Source organism: Anabrus simplex, chromosome 1 (assembly GCF_040414725.1).
Source record: "Anabrus simplex isolate iqAnaSimp1 chromosome 1, ASM4041472v1, whole genome shotgun sequence".
NCBI lineage: Eukaryota > Metazoa > Arthropoda > Insecta > Orthoptera > Tettigoniidae > Anabrus > Anabrus simplex.
This window is the reverse complement of record NC_090265.1, coordinates 1,642,116,572-1,642,128,578: the sequence shown is the minus strand read 5'-3', so window position 1 is coordinate 1,642,128,578 and position 12,007 is coordinate 1,642,116,572. Positions and strand designations below refer to the sequence as shown.

Sequence of the window (12,007 nt, the reverse complement as noted above, 5' to 3'; positions counted from 1 at the left end):
TGTACTGCTAACTTTAATGGTAGAATTTATATGCAATTAAGAAATACTGGAGCAGAAAATCAATGATAATGATGATGTAGTATTGGCTGATAAATGATTATTTTGATATTCTGTAAAAAAAAAAAAACCTACATCATATTAATAATATTAATATTATGCTAGTACTTTGGTTAATTGCGAACATTAAAACTAGGATAGCACTACTAACTCAAAATTTAGGCAAAATATCAACTTGTTGAAAAATGTTCTTGGACTCCACCTCAAATTTCCAAATAGGCCTACATGCCCGGTTTAGACAGTTGAAGTGGTTGTTGATGTGTGCATGGAACATACAAACATGAAGGGAGAGATACATGCAGATAAACAGATAGATATTAGATACATGCAAGACATATATTCTGTATATAAACAAGGAAATTTGTACGGATGCAAAATTGAAATTATACTTTCAGTTAGTTTCACTGTTCTTCTTAGTAAGTCTGTGTCATCATTATTCTTTACTCATGCATTGTTGGATTAACTTAGTATTTTCCATACCTGATGCCCCAGGAGAGTTCCATATTAATCTGTTTTCTATATTCCTAGCTGTATACAATGAAGTCTGTTGTGCAAGCAATTGGTGGTGTTAATGTATCAAGTCTACAAGGAAATTTGGCATACAGCAGGGTCACTTCAGTTAAGTGTGTAGCAACAAGAACACTGAAGCTAACTTTCAGTATTATTTCTAAGATATTATGTTGGATCCATATGCCAAAAAACAACAATCACCACCATCACAATCAGACAAGGAAATATCTGTTATAGATTATACATAGTTTGCCAGTTACATAATGATCATTGGAAAATATTCATGCAAATTCTTTATACCATTCATCAGTATCAATTTCTTCTAAGACCTAGTATAGCCCTGAAATATAGAGTGAGGCAAACCTAACACATCAGGGAATTCATAGGCTGAAGGAGGTCCTTTAGGACCGCTACAGGCTAGGGAACTTCAGACTTGGTACAGGACAGAAACTTTCTATTCACTGCCAGCCAGTTGACAGCTCGTGTCTGAACACACAAGGCATATTACAGCAAAAATATGATACACAAGACAACAATGAATATTTCCTCTTGAGACATATTTTTAATGAAGAAGTTGTATGAAAAATGCTTACATAATTTTCACAGACACTATCCGGAGGCTGCTTGGCTTTAAAAATGACTGTGGTGTGGTTATTTATGAAGTGGCAAAAAAACAGAACCTGTTTCACATAAGAGAAAGCAATGTCCGAAACAAACTCTGACTAACTTAACTGCTTGTGATTATTATCTTTCATGCACCCTTAAACAGGAATTGTACAGGAACAAGCCTCACACTCTTCAAGCTCTCAAAAAGAGATAGGGGAATCCTTCTACGTGAGTGCCATGGTAGAGAGAAGATGGATGGAAGTGAATCAGCAATTGAGAAACGTAGTGACCAGATAAGGAGTGCACGGTTTCTATCACAAGCTGCTTGCTAGTGGTAAATTTCATATAGTGTCCGACAAGTGTATCTGCAGATTTTGCAAAAGGAATTGTGATAAATATCATGTTCTGAGCTGCAATAAATGCACTGAAACAGTGACTGAACACAGTGCCGAAGGCTAAAACATTTATTATTGCACACTTGTGCATGTTTTATTTTAATAATAATAATAATAATAATAATAATAATAATAATAATAATAATAATAATAATAATAATAATAGAAATAATAATAATTCTGGACCCAAGAAAGCAACAGGAATAAAGTTTACCTTCCGTGTGAGATCAAATCAAGAGCTCTATAAAAAAAAAAACATGCAAAAACATTTCAACCTCGATAAGAAAAAGGCAACTGACTTTCTATGGACACCTGAGAAGAATGGGACTGGAACGCCTAGCAAATAAGATCCTCATCGTCCAGGAAAGAAGAAAGACCCAAGCACCATGGCTAAAAGAAGTTCATAAGGATTTTAAAAAATGTAGCATTGAGGAGGGAGATATTACAAACAGAATAGTGTTCAGAAGGAAAAATTGCGGAGGTGACGGATCTGTTCGTAGAGAAACTTAAGAGAACAAGAAGGGCGTTATTGGATGAGAAACGAGCAAAAGTGAGCCAGAGAATGAAGGAGTATTGGTGTAAAAAGAAAGACCATTAAAAGTCAAGGATGTGTGTAATCGTAACGCATAGGAGGTTGAAATGATAATAAATAAATAAATAAATAAATAAATAAATAAATAAATAAATAAATAAATAAATAAATAAATAAATAAATAAATAAATAAATAAATAATAATAACAATATAGATCATAAGTGTATTATGCAACATAGACCGGGATGAAGTACATCAGGTTTTCCAGAACTTTCTCTGCTGCTGTGACTTGTGGTTGGATAAGAAATGTGAACATCTTTCAACAGCTGCTGTGAGGTACAGATTGGACAAGACCTTCAGTACTATAAACTGTCAGATAAATACATTAATACAGTTCATCAGCTTTAGGTTCTCCTCGGCAAAGCTGCGTGTGCTGTTGGTTACATGGGATCTGCTCCAGCCTGCGAGCTCCCTGGCATGCTAGGTTTGCCTGTGACTGTATAATATTGATTTAAGTTAGTTGTTTGAAATATATTTCAATCGTAACCCATTTCCTCTTCAAAGTAATGTTGTTGCCATTGTTGTTTATAATGGTAATGGATGAAATTGAGAAGGAGGAAAAGGAAAAATATGGTGAAAAGGAGCTGAAGGTGATGTTTGGAGACGGCATTCTGGTGTGGGGAGCAAGTAGAGTGGAAGCTTAAGGTCAATTGGACCTACTGAGTGAGTATACTGGTAAATATAGAATGAAAATAAGCATGGAAAAAAGGAAGGCAATGGTGTTAAGAAGAGGAGGAAGAGGGAGGGAGGGATGGAGGGAGGGAGGGAGGGAGGGAGGAAAAAAGAGAGATAAGGAAAAAGAACTAGAAGAATTGGGGGACAAAACCTTGAAGTCTGGAGAAGATCCATAGGAAAGCAGCACGATTTGCTTTGGGTGATTTCCAACAAAGGAGTAACATTATGAAAATGTTGCAAACTTTGGGCTGGAAAGACTTTGGAATAAGGAGATGAGATACTCGACTAAGTGGTATGTCTTTCTGAAAGAATGTTTCTTCAATACATTATATGTTTTTTATCATTTTAATCTTTCATCATTACTTTGTCTTAAGTGGGACATATTTAGCCTATTTTTTAGGCATCTTTAGCCACTGTTCCTAATATCTAAGATCAAAATTGGTAGGATCCTAGGCTTTGTTTATGTTGAAATGCTTAAAATAGTTGTGCTAACATGAATAATTGTTCTGTCTAAAAGTTATGTTTATACATGCTATATAAAGTAATTTCACATCCTACTGTATATGAGCTATGTTTGTAAGTACAAGAGATATTATAAGTAAAATTTTGTAAACAATGTAAATTTATTAAGGATGAGCTGTGTGTTTAATAGAAAAAATTGTTAGTGTAAATTGCATAATACTGTATTCTAGGAAAATGTCTTCTTCTCTTGTTAATTTAAAATTTAGTGCTTGATAATAATGTATTTTAGTGTATATTTGCCACTGAGGTAGACACCTCATCTGCAAATAAAGTGACTTTGATTTTTGATGTCTTATAGAAACATCCGGCTAACATGAATTGCTCGAATAAGTTATGGCTACACATACTATACATAGCTAACAAGAATTGCCTATCTAAAAAGTTACGCTTACACATTACTGTACATTTTATAAAAACATCCTTGACATGATTGTTACACTTTAAGAACTCAATTATATACGAGGGGCGTACTATATTGTTTTACACTTCATTGTTTGTATGTCCGGGTATGGTTCACATTTCACTTTTGAAGGTGGTGACGTGTAACTTGTGTCTTGTTCCACCGTTTGGTAGCAGCACACACACAAGGGCCAATGAATGTAGCCATTTCATAACAACACTATCAGCGTAGGAGCAGACAACGAAGAAAGTAACCGTCAGGAACAGCGCTATATGACTTGATTCCTATGGAAAGAAGGTGTCATCACTGCAGAAATTCATCAGTACTTGGTGGCAGTCTGTGGAGAACATGTGCCATCACGGAAAACAGTTTACAACTGGGTGGAAGATTGGAAAACAGGGCACACATCGATGGACAAGGGAACCAATTCTGGAAGGAATGTGACAGTGTCAACACCAGCCAACATTGCCCAGATCGAACATGCCATCTAAGGAAACAAATGCATCACATTTATGAAAATGGAGGCATCCATGGGAATTAGCCGAAACACCCTGCAGCTGATCGTACATGGCCATTTACAGTTGGGGCGGTGTCATCCACGTGGGTGCCTAGACCCTTGTCTGCAGATGAAAAGCAGAGGCGTGTGGATGTATGCAGAGAACTTTTGCAATGCCATGGTCAAGATCCAGCTGACTTCATGGCTAGGATTGTGACTGGTGATGAGACATGGCTCTATTACCATGAGCCACAAACAAAACAACAATCGACACAATTCCACCACCAAAGAAATATCGAACAGTGATTATCACCTGTTCGGGAACATGAAGGAACCCCTGTGTGGTCACCGTTTCATGGATTTTGCAGAACTGGACACAGCTGTCAAGGCATGGGTACACAGCACTCCAAAATAATGGTTTCAGGAAGGTCTGGAGAGACTGACACATAGATGGCAAAAGTGCATACAGTTATAACGAGATTATGTTGAGAAGGTGGATGTAACAACTGATGTGTAATGTACTTCATTTGGGTAGAAAAAAATAAAGTGTAAAACAATATAGAATACCCTTCGTATTAGTTCAATCCAATGTTACTTATAATGATGCTGGGCTGGCGTGGATTGTTCATTCTATAATGTCCAATATGTGTGCAACCTATGGATACTTCACTGACTCAATTGTCAGGTTTTTTTTTTGTGTTGTTCGTTTTTGAGATAAAAATTCAGTTGTGGTTTTCATGGGATGATGATGTGGTCAGTTGTCTGACCTTTTCTTCTTCGTTGCCTTGTGTTGATTAAAATTACCATAGGTAAAACAGGGCTGCCTGCTGTTGTGTGGGTCGGAAGAGGGGACTTCTCAAGATCGTTCTTTCGGTTGTTGTGGATCTTATTGCTCATTAAAGGGCTAGGAGTGGTGGATTGAGAGTCACCTCACTTCTCTTGCAGCTGACTTGCTTAAAAACTTAAGAATATGGAAGAGGAAAGGATATTCAAATGGATGAGAGTGAAGGATGGAGAACAAGGGATCCCAGACCAAGGTGGTAGGATCCAACCAAGAACGGCATAATGAGAAGGAAAATGGATTGGAAAACTGTTTAGGAGCAGAAATGGTGGTTAGATAGAGGAAGATGAAAAGGTACTAATAACATCCCAACCCAGTTGGGGCTGGGAAAAGGATATGCTGATGATGAGCAATGGAAATAATATGACATCATTTTAAAATACACTGTCCAAAAGAATTAGTGGAACACATTCTTGAACATATGCTATACTGCAAAGGACAATAACTGACAACTAGCAATGCTACCAGATATACCTGTATTCTTTACAGAAAAATTATGCAACAAAACACCATTTGATGGTGATTTGATTTTTACTAAACAAACTGAAATGTCCAAACAGTATCAAAAACAAAGTGGCAGTCCAGCCACCCAGTTTGGTTTCAAGTTTAAGAGATTTGGTACTATGTATGCTCTCTGTAAGCATCTATCACAGTCTGACACCTATGCGATATACTCTGTACAAGTCCATGGAGGTCACTCTATGGTATCTATTTCCATTCTTCAACGAGATCGTGTGAGAGTTCCTGGAGAGTCTGTAGTGCAACAGGACAACCATGATCATGTCTGCCAAGCATGCTGCATGTTCCACATGTTCTCAATGAGATTCAGGTTAGGACTCACTGCTGGCCATTCCATCACTTGAATGTAAAGCCTTCTCAAGATGTCCCTGGTGTTTGCTGCATGCACCTTTGCACTGTTGTGCATGGGAAAGGATTCAAGATCAATATTGTATGCAGCAACCACCACATGGTCTAACAAGATCTAGCTAAGGCACTCCCTGGCGGTAAGTTAGTCATGGACAATGACAAGATCTGTATGATTGCCACCCTACACCATCACAGGACCTTGTCTAAATCTGTCTACTTACTGTACAAGATTTGGCAAGTAAAATTCACCCGGGCCTTTCCATACGCATACTTGGCCATCATCACTTTGAGTCCAGGGAAATCATGACTTGTCTGTGAACAATACAGCTTTCAAATTATGAGGTTGCCAATTGATGGGGGAACAGAAGACGAGCTGCTCCATGTTGCTGCAATTAAGTGAGGCACTTGAGCAGGTTGTCTGGATCATGTAACCTGTTCCATACAGTCTGATTGGATATGTGTCTCCTGTTGCCCTTCTGAGGACTTGTTGCAGTTTCTTGGCACTGGCGGTACAACAATACAACGTAGAAATGACCAGACGTCAGTAGTCATTTTGGGTTGTGATGTGTCGACGACCTTGTCCAAACCGCCTGGTGAACTAACTCCATCTCATACTGATTACATAATTGATAAAAGACAGACGGGGAGATAATGAAGTCCTCAACAACATGATAAAAAGTCTAGCCTTCCTGGATCAAAGTGACTGCTCTTGCGACTTGTACCGCCTGTCGTTAAGATGCCTCACTTTACATACTTGAAGGTATATGAATTCTGCAGATGACAACTTCAGCCTGTTTACCTCGCTACGACACAGCGACAGATGGGTATTAACTTCGTTTTGAGGGGTCTCCTGGCACTGCACTCCAGGGCTAAGATTATAGAGACAATATGAATCAGACGATTCCTGCTTTGAATACACAATTTCTCAGTCTATGCAATAAGGCTACTAATACCAACTGTGTCCAAAATACTGTAACATACCCACAGTTCAAATATATGTTCCGCTCACTTTTTTGGACAGTGTATAACCTAGTTAGGTTGAAAGTAGTATTCTATTTTACCTGCTCCTACTTCTCCATTTGTGCTGACTGCAGACATGGAGACTGATGTTATTATAGTCACAAGGTTTGAGAGGCAAATTGTCAGAAGCCCCATGACTGAAATCACATGCCACAGAGTGCTTCAAATGATGCATATAGAAGTGATCCACAGGTGGCTGTGTGGGGAACAAGAGCCAAGATGTAAGGAGAGCACACCTACAGCAAGGCTACTAAAATGCTAAATAGAGCTGTGAAAATTACAGAAATTTTCAGCATGCCACAGACATATAGACATGCCATAATTACATATCTATATAGAGGTAAGTAGTTTACAATGCACCAAAGTATTTATCAAGATGCATTAAAAGATGAAAAACATACAAACATAAATGAGCATTTGTGAAATATATGAAAATATCATTTCAGTACAAATTTAGTAACAACAACATTCTAGCTCCTGTCTCACAAGTTAATGACCTTGGTATTTTATTAAGTTGAAACCTATCATTTAATGAATATATTGAAAATATTTGTAAGAAATCATTACAAAGATTGGGTTGCATTACTAGATATTCCAGAGAATTTTCAAACTTAGCTACCTATCGATTGCTGTATGTATCTATGGTACGCCCTATACTAGAATACTGTACTCCTATATGGAATCCTTCTCAGCAGACCTCTATCCATAGATTAGAATCAGTACAACATAAATCTGCATAGTCTGTCACAATGCCGTGAATTCCTGGATATGCTTTTCATTTTTAAATGCTTCATTCCTTGGTGAATTGTCCACAACTGGAATTGGAATATCTCTCAGGACCTTTAATGCAGTGGTTTCCCGTTTCCTTCTGCATCCTAATGCCATTGACCAAACTGGTTCCCCCCCCCCCCCCTTTGGGGACAATTTATTTTCCCCAGAACAATAGAGTGCCCTTACCCATACCCACTCATCCACTCTCAAAGAGACTGTTGGCATTTGGTATAGGAGATCTCCTTTTACAGGGAGATAATCAGTCCCTTCATTCGTTAGCCGCCTGCATATAAAATATTATTTTTATATGCAGTCGTTGCCCCCTCTCTACTGTGGGGAGGTGAATGTCAGGATTTCACCGTCATTGAAACAAGAGCCAAATGGCATTTCCTTGTTTCTCTGATTCTTTAGAGGGGCCTTTGTTATTACAATATTTTTTTGAGGATCAATCTCATTTTGAGATGGCGGCCCCAGTCTAGAAAGCCAATAATAACGGCAAAGAGGATTCATCGTGATGACCACATGACATCTTGTAATCTGCAGAACTTTGGACTTGGTAGGCTGTTGCGCCATGCAGAAAAAGAAAGAAAGAATTTTTAGCTCTTTAGGAAAGGTTTGACAATCCAACACACTGGGGCAAAATGCTGCTGATTTCATGACTGAAAAGGCCTAAAGAAATTGAATACTTTAATATTTGCAATGAAATTTAATTATAGTACCTGTCTGAAACTTAATTTTGATATAAAAGCAAAAGGTTGGCATTTATACAAGTGAAGGTACATATCTTGCCTAGTGCGCTCTATTGTCCTACAAAAGAGGTTTGCAGTGAGTCACTCATGTGTTGGAGATTATAAAAATTGTCTTTGAAGCAGATCAAAGTTGCTGATGGCTAACAAGACCACAAGCTCCACTGCCACATCGAATCCACCAACACTCCTTGTTGTTGCAAAATCTCCAATTTTGTCAAAATGAAAGACTCCCTATGCTATTAGGTTTGCAAGTCCTCAGGAGTCTTTCATTTTCACACCCTTCATGGCCCTTCGATCTCTTTTACCGATTCCTTCATTCTTCATTGTGTCAAATGGCTTCCATGTTTGCCAAGTTGTAATACCTCTTAAACAATAATCACCACCAATCAAAATCCTGAATAAAGTCCAGCGCTTCTTAATTTACACCTGCCATTGAAAACCTACACCTATTTCCAATATCTCATTTTAACTCTTAACTTTCTTTTCATACTTAAGGTTCCGAATTGGATCGAGAACTTTCTGGCCATATATCCACTTTCTCTTTGCCTGCAATATAATCCACTTCTTTGAGTACCTCATAAATGAATGGCTTCTTTTTACGAGTTGATGTTACAAGCCACCATCAAACTTACTTATGTTACTTTATTATCAATACTCTGTGGAAGGACTGCATCCTATGTCAGTTTTTGGATGTCCATGTTTTATTTTTACCTAGTGTTTAGCAGTGCTACGCTTGAGACTTTTTAACCATTCCAAAGTGATCAAGTCTTTAAATATTTGTTAATATCTTCACTTTCATTTTATACTTTGACCAATAAGCACATAACTTGTTTATATTCTTTTAATCATTGTATTTTTACTTCATCCTATTAATGTCACTTATTACTGAGGGTCTATTATATGTACTATGTACTTGTATATCTTTGTTCATACAACCTGTTTCAGCTGATGATGGTGTCCATAGACACCGAAACCGGTACTGAATAAAAAATGTTGTGACTATATTAACAACATATTATGTATTGAAAAAAAGATGGATCAATCAAATTTCCCTTGAGGTGGTAGAGATGGGATCCCTCCCTGAGTCCGAGGAAAAAAACCAACACTGGGGGGTAAACAGATTAAGAAGAAAGTAATTAAGAATGAAGGAAATAAGCTTGTACCTTAACATTTTCCTACCCCGCGATGCTGAGCTCTTGGAAACCCTGGCTTCTTGTCCAAGTCGTCTTAGGGATTTTTGTATGCGTATGCGTATTTCATTTACTTTTTTCCTCATTAAGTACACATTTTGTAACACTTCGCTTCTTATCGAGTAAAGAACCAGTTCTTTTCAATTTGTTTACGAGTTTCCGCACGGTCTCTCTATGTGGAGGGCGTACACCTGGAAATTGTGATACAAATCGCCTAACGACTTCTCTGCAAGACTCTGTTTTCACATAATTATCATACACAAATACCCTTTCCTCTACCGTGTACACATGTGGAGGCAATATACGAATTGTACTCCAAAGTAACACTTTAAAACTCGAGAACAGTTGGAGGACAGATCAACATTTAATACATGTTCCAAGTACGGATGTGAACTGTGAAGTGCGGGTATTCTCAGGCTGTCGCTGTGCTGTGAGACGGGAAGTGATTAGTCACCTGGAGGCAGATAAGCTGGGCGTGCCTTCGGCAAACCGATGAGATAAACTTACTGTATTTAACGAAGCTACACAAACACACACAAAATATTTCTTTCAAAACTTTTCCTCCTAAAATTAGTGTGCGGGCTTTATTCGATGGCAAGGATTATTCACGTATATACGGTATGTACATTGCCAACAAGTATGGACTCTAGGTACACTGCTTGAAGTTTTCAACCCTGGACGACATTCAGCAGGTGACCCCAACTCCCGAAAAATAATGAGAACAGAATCTCACCCCTGTGAATCCATTTGGAACTTGTGCCAAGCTCCTCGCGTTCATCTTTCCTATCCGACCTCCCTTGGTCAAGCCTTGTTCTCCTCTGACTCTGATAGTATTAGGGAGGCCCAGCGAGTCTTTCATTGTTATGCTCTTCATGGCCCTTCTCTCTCTTTTACCAAAATCTTCATTCCTGGAGGAGCCAGTTGTACTTTCTCTCAAAGCAATAATCACCACCACCAATCCAAGTGGAAAATGCTGAAAATTTAAGTGAGTACCAGACCAACTCAAATGAAACCCCATGACACAACAGCCCTGAAGGGCCATGGCCTACCAAGTGACCGTTGCTGAGCCCGAAGGCCTGCAGATTACAAGGTGTCATGTGGTCACAATTTATTAAAATTCGTATCCACCTTATTCAATACCAAAAATGTTGTTAAGATGAAATTACAACATGTATATTTATTTTATCACGACTAGTTTCGACGCTTTATATTGCATCATCATCAGCTGATATACACTGGAAACATTGGCAAACATATATAAGTTTATCTATGTCACACGCATTATAAAAACTATGATAAAGATTTAAAAACCATATTATAATTATACTATTTCCGAGTCCATATTGTCCAAGACTTGCAATTATTAAACTTTGGATTGCTAAAATATGATGCAATTTGGTTTGAATAATCATTAAAATTAAACAAAACTAATAATAAAATCATGATCTTCTTAAAAACATTCACTTTGTTTGACGTGGTCAGCACAGCAAATCCTCTCGGCCGTTATTTTCGGCTTTCTAGAGAGGGGCCATTAGCTCACTGTCAGATAGCACCTCAGTTATAATTACGTAGGCTCAGTGGACCTTGAACCAGCCCTCAGATCCGGGAATCAAACCTGGGGCCTCCGGGTGAGACGCAGGCACGCTACCACTACAGTAAGGGGCCGACATAAGTGAGCACCAGTAGCTCAAATTTTCCAGATAAAGCCCTGCGTATGCATAATAATGCCTGCAGATTTCAGTTCTCCACATCATCCAACTTGTAACGTTTCTATATTATACAAACATTCAAAACTTTTTAACGAGAATAAAATCAATATTTTGTAAATTATCTCATTTATTTCTCACCCTTTCAGACAACAAGAAAACAAAACAAAAACAACTTGTGGTTATTCTTCAGCAAGGCATTCCAACATCCAACAGAACTCCAGTGCATACACGTACTTCATGCACAGTGTTTTAATACTAGAAGCTGCATACAAAGCCAATCACAGGTGCCTTCCCTAAAGTGGAAAATGTTTAACAGCAGTGTGAATCAGAGTGCATCTGTGTTTCTGAAAGTGACAGACATTGAAGAAAAAAGCAGCGGTTCCATCCTCCAGCCATTGAAGAGAAGACGTAGCCTTACCTCCTTTGATTTGTCCATTAGTACACACTGCAGACATAGATAGAGTGGTCAAAAGAGTTACAATATTTGCCAGGATCATCACAGCTGCACCTTCCCCTGAAAAATTATTAAGCACAACAATGTTTTTTCTGGAATACTGTTTATAATATAATCTGAAAAGTATTGGACAATGGAGTACTGAGAAAGAA

The 12,007-nt window shown here is 38.1% G+C and overlaps 1 protein-coding gene across 2 annotated transcripts in view; it reads right to left on the bottom strand.

Moving 5' to 3' along the window:
• The window catches only part of LOC136858650 (bumetanide-sensitive sodium-(potassium)-chloride cotransporter), a 289,427-nt gene that overhangs the window by 78,674 nt on the left and 198,746 nt on the right, over nt 1–12,007 (bottom strand). Inside the window, exon 4 of one of the 2 annotated variants that reach the window (XM_067138364.2) lies at nt 7,024–7,119. In XM_067138364.2, coding sequence (XP_066994465.2) covers nt 7,024–7,119 — 96 coding nt within the window. Of the gene's footprint in view, nt 1–7,023; nt 7,120–11,819; nt 11,916–12,007 lie in introns of both variants that reach the window. The other variant, XM_067138362.2, reaches the window with a different exon arrangement.